Source organism: Ovis aries, chromosome 13 (assembly GCF_016772045.2).
Source record: "Ovis aries strain OAR_USU_Benz2616 breed Rambouillet chromosome 13, ARS-UI_Ramb_v3.0, whole genome shotgun sequence".
Taxonomy (NCBI): domain Eukaryota; kingdom Metazoa; phylum Chordata; class Mammalia; order Artiodactyla; family Bovidae; genus Ovis; species Ovis aries.
This window is the reverse complement of record NC_056066.1, coordinates 62,910,658-62,932,797: the sequence shown is the minus strand read 5'-3', so window position 1 is coordinate 62,932,797 and position 22,140 is coordinate 62,910,658. Positions and strand designations below refer to the sequence as shown.

General features: G+C 47.4%; 1 protein-coding gene across 1 annotated transcript in view; it reads left to right on the top strand.

The window, feature by feature from the left end:
- The first annotated feature begins 5,429 nt into the window (after positions 1-5,429).
- Positions 5,430-22,140, top strand: part of SNTA1 (syntrophin alpha 1) — a 29,668-nt gene continuing 12,957 nt past the window's right edge. The window contains exons 1-2 of the mRNA XM_042230320.2: positions 5,430-5,828; positions 8,873-9,058. Coding sequence (XP_042086254.1) covers positions 5,519-5,828; positions 8,873-9,058 — 496 coding nt within the window. The 5' untranslated portion in view covers positions 5,430-5,518. The remainder of the gene's footprint in view (positions 5,829-8,872; positions 9,059-22,140) is intronic.

The following is a 22,140-nucleotide window of genomic DNA, read 5'->3' as shown; positions in this document are numbered from 1 at the left end:
GCCTACAATTTGAATTCCCTAAACATTCTGAGAGTCTGATTTTAACTTGGATCTTAGGGTAGCCCAGAAATAGCTAAAACTTTGGAATTAGAAATAACTTGGTTCCTATCCAGGCTCTCTCATTTATTAGCTGTATAATCTTGGACAAACTGCTCTCTGTCTCTGAGCCTTGACCTGTAGAATGGAGATGACAGTGCCTGCCTCACAAGGTGCAAGAAGATTAAGATGTGGTGTGTAAGGGCAGAACTTGGTTTGATTTCTATCCCACAGGATACCACAGTTTTAGATTTTGGAAACCTCCCACCCTCTTTGGATTCCAGAGATCCAAATATCTCCCTGGGTGCAGTATGGTGTCACAGCGAGCTCTGGTGCCTGATTTGCTGGGCTTAGTACTTCCTGTCGCTGAACCTCAGTTTCCTCATCTGCCTAGTGGGGATAATAACAGGACCTATGATTTTCTTGAAGGTTAAATGAGATGATCCACAGAAAGCATGCTGGTCATGTAAACTCTCGTTATTACAGCCTTCACTGGGTCTGGGAGGCCAGGAGTGTAGGAATCTCTGCTATTTGCCTAGGAGCTAAAGCACAGAGGCCTCCTTGTCTGGAAGAGAGCCTGAGGTTCTTGGTCCAAAAGCCTGAGCCTGCAGGACCTTCTACGGGAATTCGAGACTGGTGAACTGATCTGCTCCTCTCTCCTTCCTTTCCCCATCCCTCTCTCTTATCTCTTGGGAGTGAACTGGTTTCCCTTGGGAGCTCTGCCCTGGTGTTTGGTGAGGAGCCAGTCCTGCCTGTATGTATCTGGAAGGCCAATTTCTGAGCCACAGCAGAGTGGCAGCTGTGAACATAGTGGAGGGGTAGTGTATTCCTCCAGCTATACCACTGCTGCGAGTGGACAGACGGGGGCAGAGCTGATTGGCATTGCCCATACTGCGTGATCATGGAGACACACACACACACACACACACACACACACACACACACTCTCTCTCTCTCTCTCTCTCACAGATACACAGAAAAAATACACGTACACATCTATACACACACGCATATACATGCACACACACCCCACTGTTTTCTCTGTCTTTACATTCTTCTTCCTTCTCTGCTAGCCTCCTTTTATTCTACACACATCGCCCCTCTCCTTCCTCCTTTCTCTTTAAAACCATAGAAAACAGTCCCCGAGGGGAGAAACTCTTTCTCACCAAGTTTGTCTGGGGCTCATTAAGTCTTTTTTAAGCAGGGCAGTACGTGGGGTGACTTTTAAGGATCTGGCTTTAGGATTTGGTCCTGGGAAAGGAATCTCATCTCCCCTCTGGTTTCTTGCCTCCTGCCTGATTCCATTTCCCTCCCCCACAACTCCCCCTTCTTCAGAATGAAGCTTTCAAAAGCCACATAAAATGCTGTTCTCTTTTATCATTGTTTAGCCTCAGTTTTCTCAGGTTCTTCAACAATCTTGAAGCACAACCATATTTTAAAAATATCAATGCACACACACACACACACACATATATATATATGTATATGATTCCACAGGAATGTGGGATCTTAGTTCCATGATCATAAATATGTGCGTATATAGTGTTACATTTCCTTCTATCTTCCTCCCATTCTTCCTTCCGTTCTTTCTCACTTTGTCTCTTTCTTCTATATATTGGGTTGGCCAAAAAGTTCATTTGGGTTTTGTCCAATATTTATTGAGTATCGGGTATTTGTCAGACCCTAGGTTTTCTTTGTTTTACTTGTGTCTATGGTGTTTTGATACTTATCACTCTAAATTAAAGCTATTTGACTGATACCTGTTTTCCAAGATTATTATGACTCACTTTTTTGTTTGTTTGGTTTTTTTTTTTTTGGCTGCCCCTGGAGGAATGTGGGATCTTAGTTCCATCATCAAGGATTGAACTTATGTTCCCTGCTGTGGGAGCATGGAGTCTTTACTACAGGACCACCAGGGTAGTTTGATAACTCATATTTTTGAATGCTAATTATGTAGTACAGGAACTATGTTAAGTGGTTTATGAATATTATTTTATGTATTCCTCATAATAATCCAAGGTAATTTTAATATTCCTGTATCATAGATTATGAAATGGAAGCTTATATGTTAAAAAAGTCACTCAGGACCACAGAGCTGGAAAGTGGCACAGTGTTATATGTCAATTATATCTCAATAAAGGTAGGAAGAAAAGGCACAGTAGGGATTTGAACACAGAAAATCAGAATCCAAAGCACCTGCTCTTAAGCACCATGAGATCCTCCCCTCCACACAGTGGACTGTACGTCCTGCGAGGTGAGACACTGGCTAACTTGTTTACAACTACTTATTTATACAATGACCACTGTGTCTGGCATAGAGTGGATAGTCAATAGGCATTATTGATTGAGCGAATGAACTGTGAAATCATCCTTCGGTGCTATGTGGGTTGCAGAAAGGAGTAAGGGGGATATAAGCTTGGAAGCCAGACAGACCCAAGGTTTGCATAGAGAACTGTTCTTACTAGCGCTGTGCCTCAATTTCCTCACCTATAAAATGGGGATAATATACAGACTGAGCAGAATTCATGTGAAGTTTAAATGACAATGTATATTGATCAGCCAGCTCATGTACCTATGTGTAACAAACTGAACAAATGACACCTATTTTTATATGTACATGCGCAAATAATGCATCTGCATTATGCATGTAGCCTTAGTAGGTTTTCAGTGGTATAGAGCCACTCCGCTATTGTTGGATACTTGGGTTCATCCCTGCTGCTGCTGCTGCTGCTAAGTCACTTCAGTTGTGTCCGACTCTATGCGACCCCATAGACAGCAGCCCCCAGGCTCCCCCGTCCCTGGGATTCTCCAGGTGATAACACTGGAGTTGGTTGCCATTTCCTTCTCCAGTGCATGAAAGTGAAAAGTGAAAGTGAAATTGAAGTCGCTCAGTCGTGTCTGACCCTCAGCGACCCCATGGACTGCAGCCCACCAGGCTCCTCCATCCATGGGATTTTCCAGGCAAAAGTACTGGAGTGACGTGCCATTGCCTTCTCCCTAGTTATTCGCAAATAGATGTTTGATGAGGACAACTTGTATACGTACCTGTTTTCTTTCTTTCTTTATTGGAGTAATCATATAATAGCTTTACAATGTTGTGTTAGTTTCTGCTGTGCAATAAAGTGAACCAGTGATATGTGTACACATATATATATCTCCTCTTCCTCTTGAACCTCCCTTCCCTCCCCCATCCCACCCCTGTAGGTCATCACAGAGCCCCGAGCTGAGCTCCCTGGCTGTACAGCTGCTTCCTACGAGCTCTCTGTTTTATACATGGTAGTGTATGTATGTCAATGCTGCGCTCCCAGTTCAGCTCACCCCCTCCTTCCCCTCACACCTTGTGTCCTCACGTCTCTTCTCTCTGTCTGGGTCTCTATTCCTGCCCTGAAAACAGGCTCCTCTGTACCACTGCACCTGTTTTCTTGTGAGCTTTTTTTTCTTCCCCTTGATAGTATTTTATGTGGAAGATTCTACTTGCAGGGAATCTATACACTGATGTGGCCCTATTTATGGTCCAACAGCATCCCAGGTAGGAGTGGAAGATGGAAACAGAGTAGATATGAGGGCTGGTTGAGGTCTGTGAGGTAGTGTGTTTTTTCTGGTAATGATCACACCTCATCTGTCTAGTGCCCAGGGTCAGTGCCCAGGCACTGGTATGAGACAAGACTAGGTTTGAATCCCAGCTCTGTCCTACTCACAAATGTGTGAACTGGGCCAATTAGATCTTCTGAATCAAAATTTTCCTTTCGGTATAACGGAAGTATTCTTAACTGTAGCTACTTCACGAGGCTACTGTAAAGCTAAGAAAACACATGAAAATGCTCAGATCTAGGCCTGGCCAACTCAACAAATAAATAAAATTGGATTCAATAAAAAACAAAGTGATTATATTGATTGCATAAGATTCACAGAGTAAAATATATTTTCCCACTGATTTAATCCTGACACAGTCCCTGTGAGGGTTATAGGGGTTATTAGGACCCCCATTTCACAGATGAGGTAATTGAGGCCTAGAGAACTGTAGTGCCAGGACCAAGGTCGATATGGAGCTCACAGTTTCTGAACAGGGTTAAAAAACAGGTCTCCAGAGGTCCAGATCCAGAAGCCCCACCTTCCAGCCGTCTTCCCCAACACCAGGAGTTCTGGGTTCTTCTCTGTCCAGTGTGGAATTCAGGCTTTTCTGTATTCGACTGTGAAGAACAGGGGGTTAATCTCTTCAACTCCTTTCCAGTTTCAACGCGGGGAGTGTTACGCCTTGCCCAATCCCTCAACAGCCAGCATCGCGCTTATCCCAGAGGGCGGGGCCTGTCAGCGTTAGACACCGCACCCCACACTAAGCCATACCCACAGACCGAAGTTCCCGCCCCACAGGCGGAAACCCGCAAATCTCCTGCACTATACGCCCGCCTGCGAAGTCCCTTGCAGCTCGATGTCTGCCTCTTAAACTCAAGCCCTGTCCCTGCAGTCCAGCGCTCTGCCATATGCAGCCCCACACCCAAGTTCAAAGCCTCGCACCACGATCCACGGTTCTGTATCTTTTTCTCGTGATCCCACGGCTGCGAGCTACGGCCTCGGCCCTCGACGGCTTCGCCCGGCTGTCTCCTGCACAGGATCTTAGGGTCCAGCCCGGGACACGAAGCCGGGCCCCCAGGGCCCCGCCCACCCCACTTCACGCTCTCATTGCCTTAACTTTGGGTCCCATCCGGACATCCTTATGTCCCCATGCCCATGTTGTTGTCATCAGTCGCTCAGTCGTGTCCGACTCTTTGTGACCCCATGGACTGAAGCACGCCAGGCTTCCTTGTCCATCACCATCTCCCAGATTTCGCTCAGACTCATGTCCATCGAATCGGTGATGCCATCCAAGCATCTCATCATCTGTTGTCCCCTCTCATCATCTGTCGTCCCCTCTCATCCTGCCCTCAATCTTTCCCAGCATCAGCGTCTTTTCTAATGAGCCGGGTCTTCGCATCGGGTGGCCAAAGTATTGGAGCTCCAGCTTCAGCATCAGTCCTTCCAATGAATATTCAGGGTTGATTTCCTTTAGGACTGACTGTTTTGATCTCCTTGCTATTTAAGGGACTGTCAAGAGTCTTCTCCAGCACCACAGTTCGAAAGCATCAATTCTTCGGCGCTCAGCCTTCTTTATGGTCCAACTCTCAAATCTGTACGTGATTACTGGAAAAACCATAGTTTTGACTATATGGACCTTTGTGGGCAAAGTAATGTAGTCTCACAGTATATCCTCTGGCTCTTGGAACCCGTCACAGCCCCTTCTGGCTTGCCGGTGACCACGCCCCTCGCTGTTAGCCACACCCACATGCAGCCCCGCCCACCGATGCTCCACCCCCAGCGGCCTGGGGTAGGGTGGCGGCTGGCCCAGCTGGGCCCCCGCTGCCCTCAGCTCTGGGCGCTGGGTCGGAGCTGGCCGGGCACTGCGGGGGCAGGGCGAGCGCGGCGGCCCGGGGGCTCGGAGGCGAAGATGGCGTCAGGCAGGCGCGCCCCGCGCACCGGACTGCTGGAACTGCGCGCCGGGGCAGGCTCGGGGGCTGGTGGCGAGCGGTGGCAGCGGGTGCTGCTCAGTCTAGAGGAGGACGCGCTGACCGTGAGCCCCGCCGACGGCGAGCCCGGACCTGAGCCCGGTGCCCAGCGGGAGCCGGAGCCCGCGCAGCTCAACGGCGCCGCCGAACCGGGCGCCGCGTCCCCGCCGCTGCCGGAGGCGCTGCTGCTCCAGCCGCGCCGCGTGACGGTGCGCAAGGCCGACGCCGGCGGGCTGGGTATCAGCATCAAAGGTGGGCGCGGGGGCAACGAGGGCACGGGTCTTGGTGTCTGTGGGACCGCTAAGGCGCAGGGATCGCGGGGGCTGGCAGCGTATTGAGGACGTGGAGTTGGTGGACTTCTGTCCGGGGTGACGGCTTCTGGGAGGACAGAACCGAGGGCACCAGAGCACCAAGGTCAGAGAGGGCTTTGAGGTCTCATTCAGAGGGCACAGGTGTGGACGGCTTTGGGGGCACGCCAAGGACAAGTGGGTGGGGAGTTGTGTGCTGAGGCAAAGAGGTCTGACACTGATTGCCTTTCAGGAGTTGCATGGGTATCAAGGACAAGAGGGACCCCAGTAGAGCAAAGGATAGAGAAGGGAGACTGAGGCCTGGGGTGCTACTAGGCAAAGGAGGAGGAAGTCTTCAAGAGACAGTCAAAACAGAAGGGAAGGAGGGGCAAGGTCTGGAGTGGGAAGCGTTGCTGGGATGGCGACTAGGTGGAGGTGCCAACTGGGCTGGGCTCACAGACAGGGGGCCACAAAGGACCTGGAAATCTGAGCGCCTAGGAAACCTGTATGTATAGGTGAAGAGTCTTAAGTGTCCACCATCACAGCACTGAGATGGGCTTTCAGCCCCCAGTACTGACAGCTTTCTTTAAGGTGCCACCCAGACTGAAGTCCAGAATCAACCTGTGTGAACTTGTGTGGTAAGATCCCATGGACTGTAGCTTGGTAGACTCCTCTGTCCTTGGGATTCTCCAGGCAAAGATACTGGGTTGCCATTTCCTCCTGCAGGGGATCTTCCCGACCCAGGGATAAAACCCACATCTCTCATGTCCGCTGCGTTGGCAAGCGGGTTCTTTACCGCTATTGCCACCTGGGAAGCCCTTTTCCATCTCTGGACCTGAGTTTCCTCAACTATATAATGAGAGTAATGATAGAATTGGGATGTTTCTACGAAAATAGGTGTCCAAAATACTCAGTCTGCCAACACATAATAGGTGCCTAGATAGTTACTGCTGTTAGATGAGAGGAAAAATGAAAGTCAAGAAAGACTCCCAAAGTTAGTAACCTGGTGCTGAAAAGTCTGCACACCCCAGCCGCTGCGTTCACCATTCCTTCCCGAGGGGGTGGGGATGGTGGTGACTTGGGTACCATTGTGTGCCGAGCGCTATGCCCAGTGCTCTAGGCTCAGGATCCACTTCATCCTGGCAACAAGTACCAAAAGATAGGAAGTATAATCTTCACTTAGCAGGTGAGGAAACTGAAACTTGGAAAAGTAAAATGATTTTCCTAGGATCACACAGTCGATGAGTGACAGAGCTGGCATTTGAACCTCAATTATCCAGCCACTAAAGAGTGTTCAGAGAAGTTGATTTTTCCCCAGGAAAAGGAAAGACAATATCTGAACCTAGGTCTCCTGGTTCCAGAACCAACACTCTTAACCCTCTGGTAGGCTGCAAGTCAGGCCCTCAGATACCACGCTATTGCTCCATCCTCAAAGATGGAGGAAAGTTTGGAAAAACTCCAAACTTCCATGCAACCAACCAAAGGGATCTAAAAGGGGGGTAATGAGAAAGCCAGGGAGTGGACACCTGTTTTGCCCTCAACACCAGTGTGGGTTAGGGCAACAGATCAAGGCAGAAATTGTACACTCTGTGTTAAAGCAGGAAGGAACTTAATGTTCAGATAGCGTTCCATTTTGCAGATAGACTGAGTCTTGGAGAGGAAGAGGACTTTTCAAGGTCACATAAAGTTATTCCCTAGCTTTACTCCCAGGTGGGGGTAAAGGGACTTTTAGGAGGTGTCAGGGGTAATACCAGCTCCATTCAATTCTTTTTGTATGGAGACTGGACTCCTGTTGCTGTGTTGACCTTTCCTTTAGGGTCCAGCCCAGCCCAAGGCATCGAGGAATGGCCATGGATTCAAACTGACTTGAAGTCCCTAGTTTCAGGTGGAAGAGGGCAGAGAGATACTGGGTTGGCCAAAAAGTTCATTTGGGGTGTTCCATATCATCTTATAGAAAAACTCGTATGAACACTTTGGCCAACTCTGTTTAAACAGAAGCTCCTTCCTTTCCTAGGCTTCAAGCTCTGTGCACTGCAGTGGGCAAACTGCTGGGCCTATGTGGGGGTCCAGAGAGGCATTCCAGTCCTACTTCGGCTACCAGTCTGTTGAGTGACCTTGAAATTATGACCTCCTCTCCCTGGTCCACTTGTTCCTCATCTTTGAGGATGGAGCAATAGTGTGGTATCTGAGGGCCTGACTTGCAGCCTACCAGAGGGTTAAGAGTGTTGGTTCTGGAACCAGGAGACCTAGGTTCAGATATTGTCTTTGCCACTAATTAGCTGGGTGACCTTGGACAACGGATTTGTCTCCACACTTCAACCTTCCCAATAGGAATCTGAACATGCCTGTGTGATTGGGTATTGTGAAGATGCAATGAGACAAGATTGAAAGCATTTAACATGGTGCTTGGCACTTGGTATGTGGAACTAATGTGAACTGTTATCAATGTTTATTATTTTTAAAGGACATTCAAGAGTTTATAAATAAAGCAATATGGTAAAATGTATTAATATTTGATTTTTTTTGTCTTTTTGCATCAGAGATGCAATTCAGATAGGCTTTTGAAATCTCTAGACTTTAAAGCCCTGGTTTCTAGCCTGAGACCTAGGTTGTGAAGCTTTCAGCTTTGTGGCCATAGCAGTAACTGACTTCTATCTTTATTCTCAATTAGAGGTTATCAGTGAGTTCCCCCATTATGGGAAACTCACGTAAAATAAAAAATAAGAAGTTATTGAAGCATCTTGTAAGTTCTTCCAACACTGGTGACCACCCAAAGCACTTAACCAAAAGATCCATTATAACATTATAAATTTAGAAAATGCCTTTTAGGTATTATTAGTGCCCCAAACTTCTAAGGCTCTTTTCTGAGATTCTCTTTGCCCCGCACTCCTGCTTTCCCAGTACTGGGCTGGACACAGTGGGAGACCTTCAGAAATAATTTTGCCTTGTTGTGACTTGCAAGTGTTGGAATGTGTGCCTCAATTTCTTCCTCTTTCTGTGCTTGTCCAGGGGGCCGAGAGAACAAGATGCCTATTCTCATCTCCAAGATCTTCAAGGGCCTGGCAGCTGACCAGACGGAGGCCCTCTTTGTGGGGGATGCCATCCTGTCCGTGAATGGGGAGGACCTTTCCTCTGCCACCCATGACGAGGCGGTGCAAGTCCTGAAGAAGACAGGCAAAGAGGTGGTGCTGGAGGGTAAGCACTGGGGACCCCAGGGGTGTTCAGTTCTTCCCTACAACCCCCCAGGCCTCAAGCAGTGGAGTCTGGGAGGTGGGCAGGGTTGAAAACAGAAACAGAACTTGGAGACCTGCCTTGAGACATTGGTGTGGTGGAGATAGAGCCGCTTCAGAGCCAGACAGATCTGGACTTCATTTCCTCTCTCCCACTCCCTAGCTGTTTGACCTTGGATGAGTCACTTCATTTCCCTGAGCCTTAGTTTTCTCATCGGTAGGGCAGGGATATAACTTCTGCCTTGCTGGGTTGTGGGACTAGGATGAAAAGTCCATGGTAGGAACTGCCACTCGGTGAGTGACACAGGGGAAGAAATGGGTGGGGACTGGGGAACAGGAGACTTAGAATCTTGCCTGAGAAACCAGGGGAGCTCTCAACTCTGAATCCTCCTATCACCCAGGGGCCCTAGAACCCTGCGACCCATCCTGCCTTGGGAGGGTACTTGGCCTTTATGCAGCAGGACATTGGCTACTTCTAGCTAGGATCCAAGAGGAATATGTTTTGGAGGGGAGGGAAACTTGGTGGCTCCCTGCCCCTCTCCCCTCACTGTGTGGTCTTAGGTGAGACCTTTGCTTCCTCCCGGCCTCAGTTTCCCGTCACTTGTTATAGTCTCTTGCTGGGGTAGTCCCGCTTCTGCCTTTTGCCATCTCTGTCAGGAGGTTTCTGCTTTGCTCAGCCCATTCGTCAAATTCTACTCTGTCAGTTCCGGAAACCATGGGGGCCCGAGGAATGTGTCTTTGGCTCCTGGCCCAGAACAGGCACAGGGAGGTGGCGGGGGCTGATGGAGAATGCCACGGCCAGCGAAGCTGCTGCGCTGAGCCCCAGGCCCAGGTCCTGATAGGTTGCCAAAGATGTCTCCAAGAGGCAACAGAAACCAACAGGCTCTGGATGCCTGGATGATCTTTGGCATTCTTGTGGCCCTGACCTCGATTCGCTCTCATTTCGTTTTATTTTATTTTTACATTTTATTATTTATTTAAATGTACTGTGTGTCTATTCAAATGCTGCTGTTGCATTTTTAAATATACACCTAAAGCTGACCCTGTGGGATTGATCCCTGAAAGCTTAAGGATATCAATCATATTTTAACAGCAAAGTTAAATAATGAGATCACACATAAAGGAGATGGATATAGGAGATTTTCTTCCCACATGCCTCATCACTTTGATATTTATAGCCAGCAATGCAGTTTGAAATAGTTGAAATTCATCAAAATGTCATATTTCGGTTGACTTGAAAAGCTCTTTTAGTCTCTGCTGTTTGAAAATTTAGTTCATAGATGGTAAAATTTCTACTGTAGACATGTCTCTCATCCACACTGAGGTCTCCCTCCCCTCCTCATCTTTAGGTAGAGAATGTCTCTTTCTGGGTTCTTAGTGTGGATCATTCTGAGAAGGTAGTATCTTTGAGTGTTAGACATTTGAAGCATTTCCTGGTATTGGGGCTAATACCCAAGCCTCTGTCTATCTCATTCACTCCATTCCTTCCTCATTAAAGCCAAGATGCCTTTCCAGAGACCTACTATGTACCCGATGTGCAGAGCATTGGGGTAGAAGGTAAACTGGACCCAGGGCCTGCCTAAAAGAGCCCACTATTGAATGGGGGGACAACATATGAACACTGTCTAAAAATGGGACGACAGAGGATGAGGTGGTTGGATGGCATCACCGACTTGATGGACATGAATTTGAGCAAGCTCCGGGAGTTGGTGATGGACAGGGAAGCCTGGTGTGCTGCAGTCCATGGGGTCGCAAAGAGTTGGGCACGACTGAGCGACGGAACTGATTCCACACAAGCCATTTAAAAATCAGCATCTACAATCCTGTCTGCTCTGAAATTAATCTGGCCTTGAGCAAGACCCACATCTTCTCTGGGCCTCAGATCTCATATCTGCTGGGGTTAAGCTAGATCAGAGATATCCAACAGCTTTCATTCTGAGTGTCAGTTTCCTTGGTGGCTCCTGGGAGTTCTGTATTTGGAAACATTGGGAGGTCTTATCTGAACTCAGCAGAAAGGAACTGGAATTAATTTGCAATGTTTAGTGCAGATAGAGAAGGGAAGAGATATGGTATACATACCATCCCAAGACTGAGGGTCTCTGGTACTTGTGTTCTCTCAAACTTTTCTTTGAGCAAGATCTTTCCTTGGCAAGCCCTGTTGCAGGCTGCTGGGTGGAGCCTGGCCTGCCTCTTGCCCAGCATAGGATTTGGCACACAGTAGGGTGGAGAAGGGGATGGCTACCCATTCCTGTTTTCTTGCCTGGAGAATTCCAAGGACAGAGGAGCCTGGCAGGCTACAGTCCATGGGGGTGCAAAGAGTCAGATTAATATTTTCACTTTTTTCTGTTAGTAACTCCTCTCCTGTCCCATCACATTTACATAGAATTGGTATTATTTCCTGCTTAAATGTTTGGTAGCAGTCTCCAGTGGAGAAGGTGATGGCACCCCACTCCAGTACACTTGCCTGGAAAATCCCGTGGATGGAGGAGTGTGGTAGGCTTCAGTCCATGGGGTTGAGAAGAGTCGGACACAACTGAAGCGACTTAGCAGCAGCAACAGTCTCCAGGGAAGTTACTCTTATAGAAAAGTTTTTTTTTTTATTTGCCACACTTTGCAACATATGAGATCTTAGTTCCCTGACCAGGGATCAAACCCAGGCCCCCTGCAGTGGAAGTGCAGAGTCCTAACCACTGGATCGCCAGGGAAGTTACGATTTTAATGTCTTTAATAAGACAATTTAGATGATCTATGTTTTCCTTGAATGTGTTTTGGTAGTTTATGTCTTACAAGGAATTTGTCTATTTCACTTAAGCTGCCAAATTTCTTGGCATAAAGTTGTTTATAATCTTCGTGTATTTTTCCTCCCTGTTGGATGAAAGCGCTCTCCTGCTTTCTCTTTCTCTCCTCCTCCCTTTATACTGCTCTACTCAATGGTTCCAAGGGGATTCTGTCTCATGGAGCAGATAGCTAAGCAAACTTACCAGATCACCATTTTGTCACAGGTGCTGAGATGGAGTCTGCCTAGAGGTTGGAGGAAGCAGTGGTTTCCTCTCTCTAAATGGTCAGGAACGGCTTCCTGGAGGAGGGATGCTGGCACCTGATGAACAATAAGCAGAGGTGGGAATGGGGTAGAAAAAGGGCATTCCAGGAATGGAAGATGTCTGAGCAAAAGGGAAGGGTGAAATGACTTGACTTACCTGGGGAACTGCCTGGGAAGTAATTCAGCTTTATCTGAGCTTAGGTGTGAGGAAGTGGGTGGAGAAAGAGGAGGCTATTCAACTTGACAGATCCTTCAGGGCCTTGAGTGCCAGAATAAAGGAATTTGGATGGAAACAGAGCTATTTCAAGGGTTTTTCAGCAGGGGCTCACACGGTCAGCTTTGGGCTTTACAGCATCAACCTGATTTGGAAGGAGGCAACAATAGATGCAGAATGGCAGCAAGGAGGGAACTTCCCTGGCAGTCCAGTGGTTAAAAATCCACCTTCCAAAAAAAAAAAAAAAAAAATCCACCTTCCAATGCAGGGGATGTGGGTTCAATCCCTGGTCAGGGAATTAAGGTCCCACATACCCGGAGCAACTCAACCTGTCTGCGGCAACTGCTGAGCTTGCGTGCTGCAACAACTAGAGTCTGTGCACCGAAATGAAAGATCCCTCATGATGCGGTGAAGATTCAGTGGGCCCCAACTAAGATCCGAGGCAGCCAAATAAATACATAAATATTAAAAGAAAAAAGAATGGCAGCAAGGAGGCTGGGGCCATGAGCAGAAGGGAGATCATGATGGTTTGACCTAAGCAGGCTTGGATAAAAGAAGAGTCTCAAGCTGTGGGGCTTCCCAACTGGCTCAGCATTAAAGAAACCACCTGCAGAAGCCTCAGGAGGTTGAGGCTTTGATCCTTGGGTCGGGAAGATCCTCTGGATGAGGGCATGGCAATCCACTCCAGTATTCTTGCCTGGAGAATTCCATGGACAGAGGAGCCTGGCAGGCTGCAGTCCATAGGGTCACAAAGAGATGGACATGACTGAGCACGCATGCATGCACTTGATGTTGTAGCCTTCTTGTTAGGTTTTTTTTTTTTTTCTTTCTTCCAGCCTTTTCTTAGCTGAAGTTTGTCTCAGCTGCTCTCCAGTAGGCCTGTAGAAGGAGATAATTCCACCCAAGGCAGCAAAGGGCTGGGGGCGAGAACTGGGGTCAAGAATCTTTGAATTGCACAGGTGATCTGAAGAGCCTGGAAGATGTGAGGAAGCTAAGATGCTGGGTTGTGGCTGGTCCTTGAGACTTAGGGTAGTTTGTGGAGAACAGGTAGCTGCCCTAGTCTGGAACCAAAGCTCCTAGAAGCCTCTCTGGGCCTAGGTTGCTCCCCAGCACCCAATCAGTGATCACATTGTTCAGAATTTCCCCGCTCTCATCCCACTTCTTAAGGCCACCTCCAAGGAGACAAGAGTTTCCCTGATAGCTCAGTTGGTAAAGAATCCGCCTGCAATGCAGGAGACCCAGGTTCGATTCCTGAGTTGGGAAGATCCCCTGGAGAAGGGATAGGCTACCCACTCCAGTATTCTTGGGCTTCCCTTGTGGCTCAGCTGGTAAAGAATCTACCTGCAATGTGGGAGACCTGGGTTTGATCCCTGGGTTGGGAAGATCCCCTAGAGAAGGGAAAGGCTACCCACTCCAGTATTCTGGCCTGGAGAATTCCATGGACTGTATAGTCCATGGGGTCGCAAAGAGTTGGACATGACTGAGCGACTTTCACTTTCACTTTCCAAGGACCCATGGCCTATCCTTTGGATGTGAATTTGGCAGGGTAGCAGGGCATCTTTCCTGAGGTCTGGGGCTTGGTAGGTACAAAACTCCCTGAGAACATCCTTGAAGGAAAGCTGTCACTGGCAAACTGCTGTTGCCAGCCAGAACCCTATATACTTGGCCTAAGGGACTCAGCAAGCCCAGCCTGCCTTCGGGACCTTTTCTTCTGTGAGGTCAGGATTTTGCACAAGTGTCTTGAGCCTATTCTCAGTTAAAGGGATGTGTTTGTGATCAGAGTCTGGGCCCAAGCTGGCAGCCAGTACTCATCTGTCTGCTTCTTAGAGAGGCCCATTGTGTGCACGATCTGGAGCCAGGCCCTTGGAGACTGTGCCTGGGGGAAAAGGGAGGGAAGGTCAAATGCCTCCACTCCCTCCATAGCCCCTCAGCAAGGCTGGCAACAGGGAGCCTTTGATGCATTAAAAAATAATGCTAAAGGAAATGGATAAAGTCAATTTTAGTACTTTGTACAAAGAGAAGGTTCACCTCACATAAAGATCAGGCTTTTAAAATGTACAGGCAGAGAATAGTATGTACATAAAAATACAAAGAATAGTCAGAATTGCTATAATTCCCATTTTACAGACAAGGTCACCAAGATTTGTTAAAAATAAGTAACTTCCTTCAAGTCATACAACTAAGTTGGCAGACTCGGAATTCAGACCTAAGGACTTCCCTGGCATGCTGGTAGTTAAGACTCTGTGCTTTCATTGCAAGGGGCAGGGGTTCAATCCCTGATCAGGGAACTAAGATCTTGCATGCTGTGCGGTACAACAACAACAACAAAAAAGAATTCAAACCTAGATTTCTCTGATTGCAGAGGCAACTGTTGACCCTGCCTTGGATAATACCCACTTCTCATGGTAGTTTGCAAGATTAAGAAATAAGGCATGTTATGTGCTGAGGCCAGTGTGCATAAGTAGGCACTCATTTATGTTTATTTTGTTTGCTATTTATAAGGATGAGACAGTGCACTTGAAGTTTATGGCACAGTGTCTTCCACACGGTAAGCATTTGATCAATGTCCACCTTTGTTATCATCGTATCAGCAGCAGCAATTTTTGTTTTCTCCAGTAGACTTGAAGGTCTCTGACAGCAGGAATCATGTGTAGTTTGTCTCAGATCCTCAGGCCTGGCGCCAAACCTAGATGCTGGTGAGTTTGGGGGAAGTGATCCCTAGGAGGGGACATCTCTGACTCTTTCTACTTTGCCTTTAACCTGTTCAATTGCAGTTGACTTTCCTAAATGTTTAAAAAGGGGTTCCAGGCTCATGCTGGATTTGACTGACTCCTGAGAGTTTCCATTATGAGTCCTCAGAACTCCAAGACCAGGTCCTTGCCAGCCCGTCCTCTGGCAGATGGGTACTGCCAGATATCCTGCCTGAAATTTGGCTCCATATATCACCACTGTCAAAAGTGGGATGTTGTTAACTGATGCAGCTAATGTGAGGTCACCCTGTTTAGTTTAGGTGAGTGTAGCTGTGCCTGAGGGGTGCCTGAGGGACTCTTGTCCTGGGAACAGAGGCGTAAATGGAGCCCTTGTCCAGTCCCCGCCATGACTGCAAGGACCTGTTGTTCTAATCATTGTTCTCAAGAAAACATTAATTTGGCTCTGCACATATATGGCTTAGGGCCATATGATTCCCCACAGACAAAACTTGGCTTAATCCAGCTCTGGCCTGTTCCTTGGATCTTTGATTAAAATGCTTGTGGGACACTGGGGGCAGGTTTTGGCCTCTATTAACAATAGAAGCTGGTTGCTGATGGTAGCGAAGGGAATTCTAACAGTAATGATAAGAATGTTAATAATAGTGATGGTATGTCTGCTGTTTATTGAGCACCTATAATGTCCTAGATACTGTGCTAAATGCTTTCTGTATGTTTTCTCATTGGAGCCTCGAAACCACCCCTATGATTCAAGATACATCATTCATCTCATTGTACAAATAAGAATATTAAAACTTGTAGAGGTGAAGCTACTTGCCCAAAGTTACACAGAGGCAGAGGTGGAATTTGAAGTTAGATCTGTCAGACGTCAAAGCCCATGTTCTTATATGCTTATCCTGCACTGCAAGCCATGTCATCCATGTGAGACTCAGTTTATTCAATTTATTCAACTGTTAAATAGAACAGTTTAGCAATGGATCAGTCTCATTGAATTGGTGTGGTTAAGTGATGATGTGTCAGTGAGATTTGAGCTTTCATGCTTGGTATATAGTAGATGCTCAAAAAGTGTTTCTTTCCCCCACTACTAAGATCCTAGTAGGCTTTTTGAGTTGATGAGGGCCTTGTCTTTGAATCCTGGCTAAGATGGTTTGGAATGTGGTATATTTTTGAAGAATAGAATTTTTTAAATGTCAAAAATAATATACACTTAAATTAAAAAATGGAGAAGGAAATGGCAACCCACTCCAGTATTCTTGCCTGGTGAATTCCATGGACTGAGGAGCCTGGCAGATTACAGTTCATGGGGTCGCAGAGTTGGACACGGCTGAGTGACTAAGAACAAATAAAAAAAAAAAACCCAGGAAAGTGCAAAGCAATTGTCTTCTCATAGATTAATGTTACCCATGGCTAATATTTTCACACACTTCCAGAGAGAAGTTTCCATATTTGTTTTTATCATTGAGAAAGTTGAGGACCTCTTTCCAACTCAGCTCATGTAGCTGTTTCATTTTCTTTAATGGTTGCACAATATCCCATTATTGGGATTCAGATGTTCATTTAACCAATATATCCTGAGCCCCTGTTCTATGCCAAGACTCGATGTAGGTGCTCGGGACAGAGCTGTGAACAGGACTGAGTGATCTGCCAAGGAACTCATTTCTTGTATTTAGCAATACCATATTCAAGGAATTCACGTTGTTTCTAGCTTCTTGCACCATAGATAATGGTGTCATGACCCCTTCGTGCACCTGTGAACATTTATCTAAAGAGGATTCCTGGAAAGGGTATTTATTGCAAGTTCAAAGTGTTCGTGTGCCTTTAGGATCTTGATAGATGGTGCCTCTTATACTGCACATATAGGGCTTCCCAGGTGGCGCTAGTGGTAAAGAATCTGCCTGCCAATGCAGGAGACATAAGAGATGGGGGTTTGATCCCTGGGTTGGGAAGATCCCCTGGAGGAGGGCCTGGCAACCCAGTCCAGTATTTTTGCCTGGAGAATCCCATGGATAGAGGAGCCTAGCAGGCTACAGCCTATAGGGTTGCAAAGAGTTGGACACGACTGCACAAGGGTCTGGAAGGTAAGATTTTATTCCCCAGAGTGTTGCCCCAGACAACCCAGGCAGCTCTGCTGCAGGGCCTGCCAATGACTGGGAACTATTTATAGTCCAGGCTTGCTGGACTAACAAGACCTCAAAGGTCATCCCTTCCCAAGGGATGTCACAATATCCTGAGTGGACAGGTGGGCAGCCTGGACTTGAATCCTCACAATGCCCTGCTCAGAGAGCCGGCATATCAGTGCCAATTATATAGGCAGGCAAACTGAGGCTCAGAGAGACCTCGGGACTTGCCTAGGCCAGAATGCAAGTGATAGGATCTGGATTGAAATCTTTGCCTGTCACCTGTGTTCATCTCCTTATTCTGTCATACTAAGAACAGCAGGAAAAATAATAACCAACCACATTACGATTTGTTGAAGACCTGTTCTGTGCCAGGCAGGGCAAAGTGCTTTACAAGTGTTGGATCTCAGTATGCTAGGAGGTAGATATATTTTACTCTCATTTTAAAGATGCAGAAATAGAGGCTTACAGAAGTCAAGTCACTTGTTCAAAGTCACAGAACAGGGAAATTAAACACAAGCCTGCATCACTTGAGAGCCCAATTCAATGTCTCTAGCCTGGGAATCCTCAGGATTGTCAATATTCATTTATTTAAAGTATTTCTTATTTACTGATTACCTGGATATGTCAGGCACTATTCTAGATGCTGGGGATATCCTAATAAATAAAGGAAACAAGCCCGTGCCCTTGTGGAACCTACATTTTGTATTGAGGAGAGAGGCTGTTGACAGTAAGCAAGCGGATAGATCATGTATTTTCAGGCAGGGGCAAGTAAGTGACCACCCACTGAACAGACAAGGAACAGTTTGAGCTTAGAGGACAGGCTTGAGCCAAGATTCAAAACCAAGACATGCACCTTTATTGAGCACCAGGGTATGCACTGGGTGTGCTGTGTTGAGCCAGAACGGATTTATCCCCTTCTCTCTGCAACACATAGGTTCCCTTCCAATTGTCCTGGGCCAGGCAAAGGGTCCTGCCTTGTCTCTCTTCCTTGTGTTTCTTTACCTTTTTTTTTTTTTGGCCTTATCATGTGTTTTGGGGGATCTCAGTTCCCTGACCAGGGATTGGACCTGAGCCACAGAAGTGAAAGCCCAGAATCCTATCCACTAGGCTACCAGGGAACTCCCAGTTCCTTGTGTTTCTTGTGGAATCTATTCCTGGCTCCTTGGGGTCAGTGCTGGCTTCTCTCCTTGGCAGAGTTGGGAATCGGGGCCTCTGGAAAGGGCAGGGTGTCCTATGTGTGTCTGTTTCTGCTTCCCTGAGGAGGAAGGGCCCAAGTGTCACTGTTTACCAGGTTCCTGGGCCAGAGGTTTGGCTGGAGAGGGTGTGGACACCAACTGGGTCTATACTTGGAGGCTCAAAGAATCCTGGCCACAGGGCCACATTCTTGCCCTCAGCTCTCCAGGCCATTGCCTTTGGGCAGCCCCACCCTGCTTGGTCGGGTGACTAAGGCAGACATCAGAGGCAGGGAGACCTCAGAGCTAGGCTATTTACGGCCACACTCTGGGGCCTTCAGGACCCCACCCCCACCCTGGGACAGGCCAGTTGGTTTGTGAAATGCCAGCCCGGTTTCAGACATCAGCTGGTGTGCTGTCCGTTTATGGTGTGTTCCTGTGGGCAAGGAGAAGGAGGACCCACTTCCAGGATGGCCTGAGCGAGAGAGGCCTCTAGCAGTTTCTCTGGTTTCAAAACTGACAAATGTCCATTTGCTGAGTACATAGCGTCAGAGATCCCTGCCGAATTCTGGGGCTACAGAGACCAGTCAGTCAAGGTCCCTGCCCTCCCAGTGCTCTCAGCCTGGAGAAGGACACAGATTCCCACATGGACATATAGGGAAGTGGGGTCTAGGGACCTGCAGAGGTGGTGGGTATGCAGGATCTAGTGGGCACCTGGGACGGTTTTCTTGAGGGGCAGTGTCTGGGCTGAGCTGGGACCTCCTGGGCTGTGGCAACTTCTCCTCGTTGAATGAATCTTTTCTGTCCTGGCGTTCATTTCTCCATTCACAGAACACTGACTCTGAGTTCGAATCAAACCCCATTTGTGTCGTCTTTGTGTGTGTGTGTGTGTGTGTGTGTGTGTGTGTGTGTGTGTGTGTTGCTCAGTTGTGTCTGACTCTTTGTGACCCCATGGACTGTAGCCTGCCAGACTCCTCAGTCCATGGAATTCCCCAGACAAGAATCCTGGAGTGGGTTGCCATTCCCTCCTCCAGGGAATCTTCCCGACCCAGGGATCGGACCCGGGTCTCCTGCAGGCAGATTGTTTTGCATCTGAGCCAGCAGGGAAGCCCGCTCCCAGTTTGGTGAGAAAGAAAGCCCCAACACACAGAAGCAGAGCAGAGTTCTAAGGAGTATGGGCAGAACCTGTGTCAAGTGTTTACATCATCTCATTTAATTCTACTGTCTCTCTAAGGCATACATTGTTATTCAGATTGAGGGCCAGGGAGGTGCATTACCTTGTTCAGGGGCTTCCCTGGTGGCTCAGTGGTAAAGAATCCACCTGCCAATGCAGGAGACATGGGTTCAGTCCCTGGGTTGGGAAGATCCCCTGGAGGAGGAAATGGCAATCCACTCCAGTATTCTTGCCTGGGAAATCCCATGGACAGAGGAGCCTGGTGGGCTACAGTCCATGGGGTCACAGAAGAATCGGACTCTACTTAAGTGACTGAACAACAACAGCAACAACGGCCACGCAGCTAGACAGAGCTGGAATTCAAGCCTGAGAGTGCCTGTCCCCTAACCATGTACTAAGGTCATTCGGTGCAGAGGAAGCTGCATTTTCAAAGGTGTTTGGAAACTCCTACACCTTCTGAGAGCTCTGAGCAGGTCAGTATGATTGGATTAGAGGGCTAGTTGTGGCTGGAGGTGAAGCCAGCAAGGTAGGCAGGGCCCAGGTCCTGGAAAACATTGAAGTTGGATGAAGAGTGCAGGGAGCCAGAGTATGGCTTTAAGCAGGGGAGGGGCGTAGCTAAATATAGTAGGGAGATATATCAGTTGCACCCTGAGTGGGGGTGGGGGATGGGTGGGTGCTGCATTAGTTAGGATGCTTTTGTCTGCCAGTAATAGGAACCCCATTCAGAGGCTTAAATGTTAAAGAAAATAGGTTTTCTTCCAGAATACCTAAAGTCAGTGTGGCTCCAGGGTAGATTAATTTAAGGCCTTGCATTCCTCAATGTGTGGACCCCAATCCTGTGGTCAAAGTGACTATCATTGCTTTAGAACAAACTCCCTGCTTTCCAGCAACTTCTAAAGGCTAGAGGAGAGGAAGGGAAGGGAGTATATTTTCCCTCACAGCTCATTGGACAGAATTATATTATCTGATCCTTTCTAGGCCAATCACAAGTAAGAAGGATGGAATGATCATGATTTAGTTAATTCAGTCGCTCAGTCATGTATAACTCTTTGCGACCCCATGAATCGCAGCACGCCAGGCCTCCCTGTCCATCACCATCTCCCGGAGTTCACTCAGACTCACGTCCATCGAGTCGGTGATGCCATCCAGCCATCTCATCCTCTGTCATCCCCTTCTCCTCCTGCCCCCAATCCCTCCCAGCATCAGAGTCTTTTCCAGTGAGTCAACTCTTCTCATGAGGTGGCCAAAGTACTGGAGTTTCAGCTTTAGCATCATTCCTTCCAGAGAAATCCCAGGGCTGATCTCCTTCAGAATGGACTGGTTGGATCTCCTTGCAGTCCAAGGGACTCTCAAGAGTCTTCTCCAACACCACAGTTCAAAAGCATCAATTCTTTGGCACTCAGCTTTCTTCACAGTCCAACTCTCACATCCATATATGACCACTGGAAAACCATAGCCTTGACTAGACGGACCTTTGTTGGCAAAGTAATGTCTCTGCTTTTCAATATGCTATCTAAGTTGGTCATAACTTTCCTCCCAAGGAGTAGGCGTCTTTTAATTTCATGGCTGCAGTCACCATCTGCAGTGATTTTGGAGACCCCAAATATAAAGTCTGACACTGTTTCCACTATTTCCCCATCTATTTCCCATGAACTGATGGGACCAGATGCCATGATCTTCGTTTTCTGAATATTGAGCTTTAAGCCAACTTTTTCACTCTCCTCATTCACTTTCATCAAGAGGCTTTTTATTTCCTCTTCACTTTCTGCCATAAGGGTGGTGTTATCTGCATATCTGAGGTTATTGATATTTCTCCTGGCAATCTTGATTCCAGCTTGTGCTTCTTCCGGCCCAGCATTTTTCATGATGTACTCTGCATATAAGTTAAATAAGTAGGGTGATGATATACCACCTTGATGTACTCCTTTTCCTATTTGGAACCAGTCTGTTGTTCCATGTCCAGTTCTCACTGTTGCCTCCTGACCTGCATATAGGTTTCTCAAGAGGCAGGTCAGATGGTCTGGTATTCCCATCTCTTTCAGAATTTTCCACAGTTTATTGTGATCCACACAGTCAAAGGCTTTGGCATAGTCAATAAAGCAGAAGTAGATGTTTTTCTGGAACTCTCTTGCTTTTTCCATGATCCAGCGGATGTTGGCAATTTGATCTCTGGTTCCCCTGACTTTTCGAAAACCAGCTTGAACATCTGGAAGTTCATGGTTCACTTATTGCTGAAGCCTGGCTTGGATAATTTTGAGCATTACTTGACTAGCGTGTGAGATGAGTGCAATTGTGCAGTAGTTTGAGCATTCTTTGGTATTGCCTTTCTTTGGGATTGGAGTGAAAACTGACCTTTTCCAGTCCTATGGCCACTTCTGAGTTTTCCAAATTTGCTGGCATATTGAGTGCAGCACTTTCACAGCATCATCTTTCAGGATTTGAAACAGCTCCACTGGAATTCCATCACCTCCACTAGCTTTGTTCGTAGTGATGCTTTCTAAGGCCCACTTGACTTCACATTCCAGGATGTCTGGCTCTAGGTGAGAAATCACACCATCGTGATTATCTGGGTCATGAAGATCTTTTTTGTACAGTTCTTCTGTGTATTCTTGCCATCTC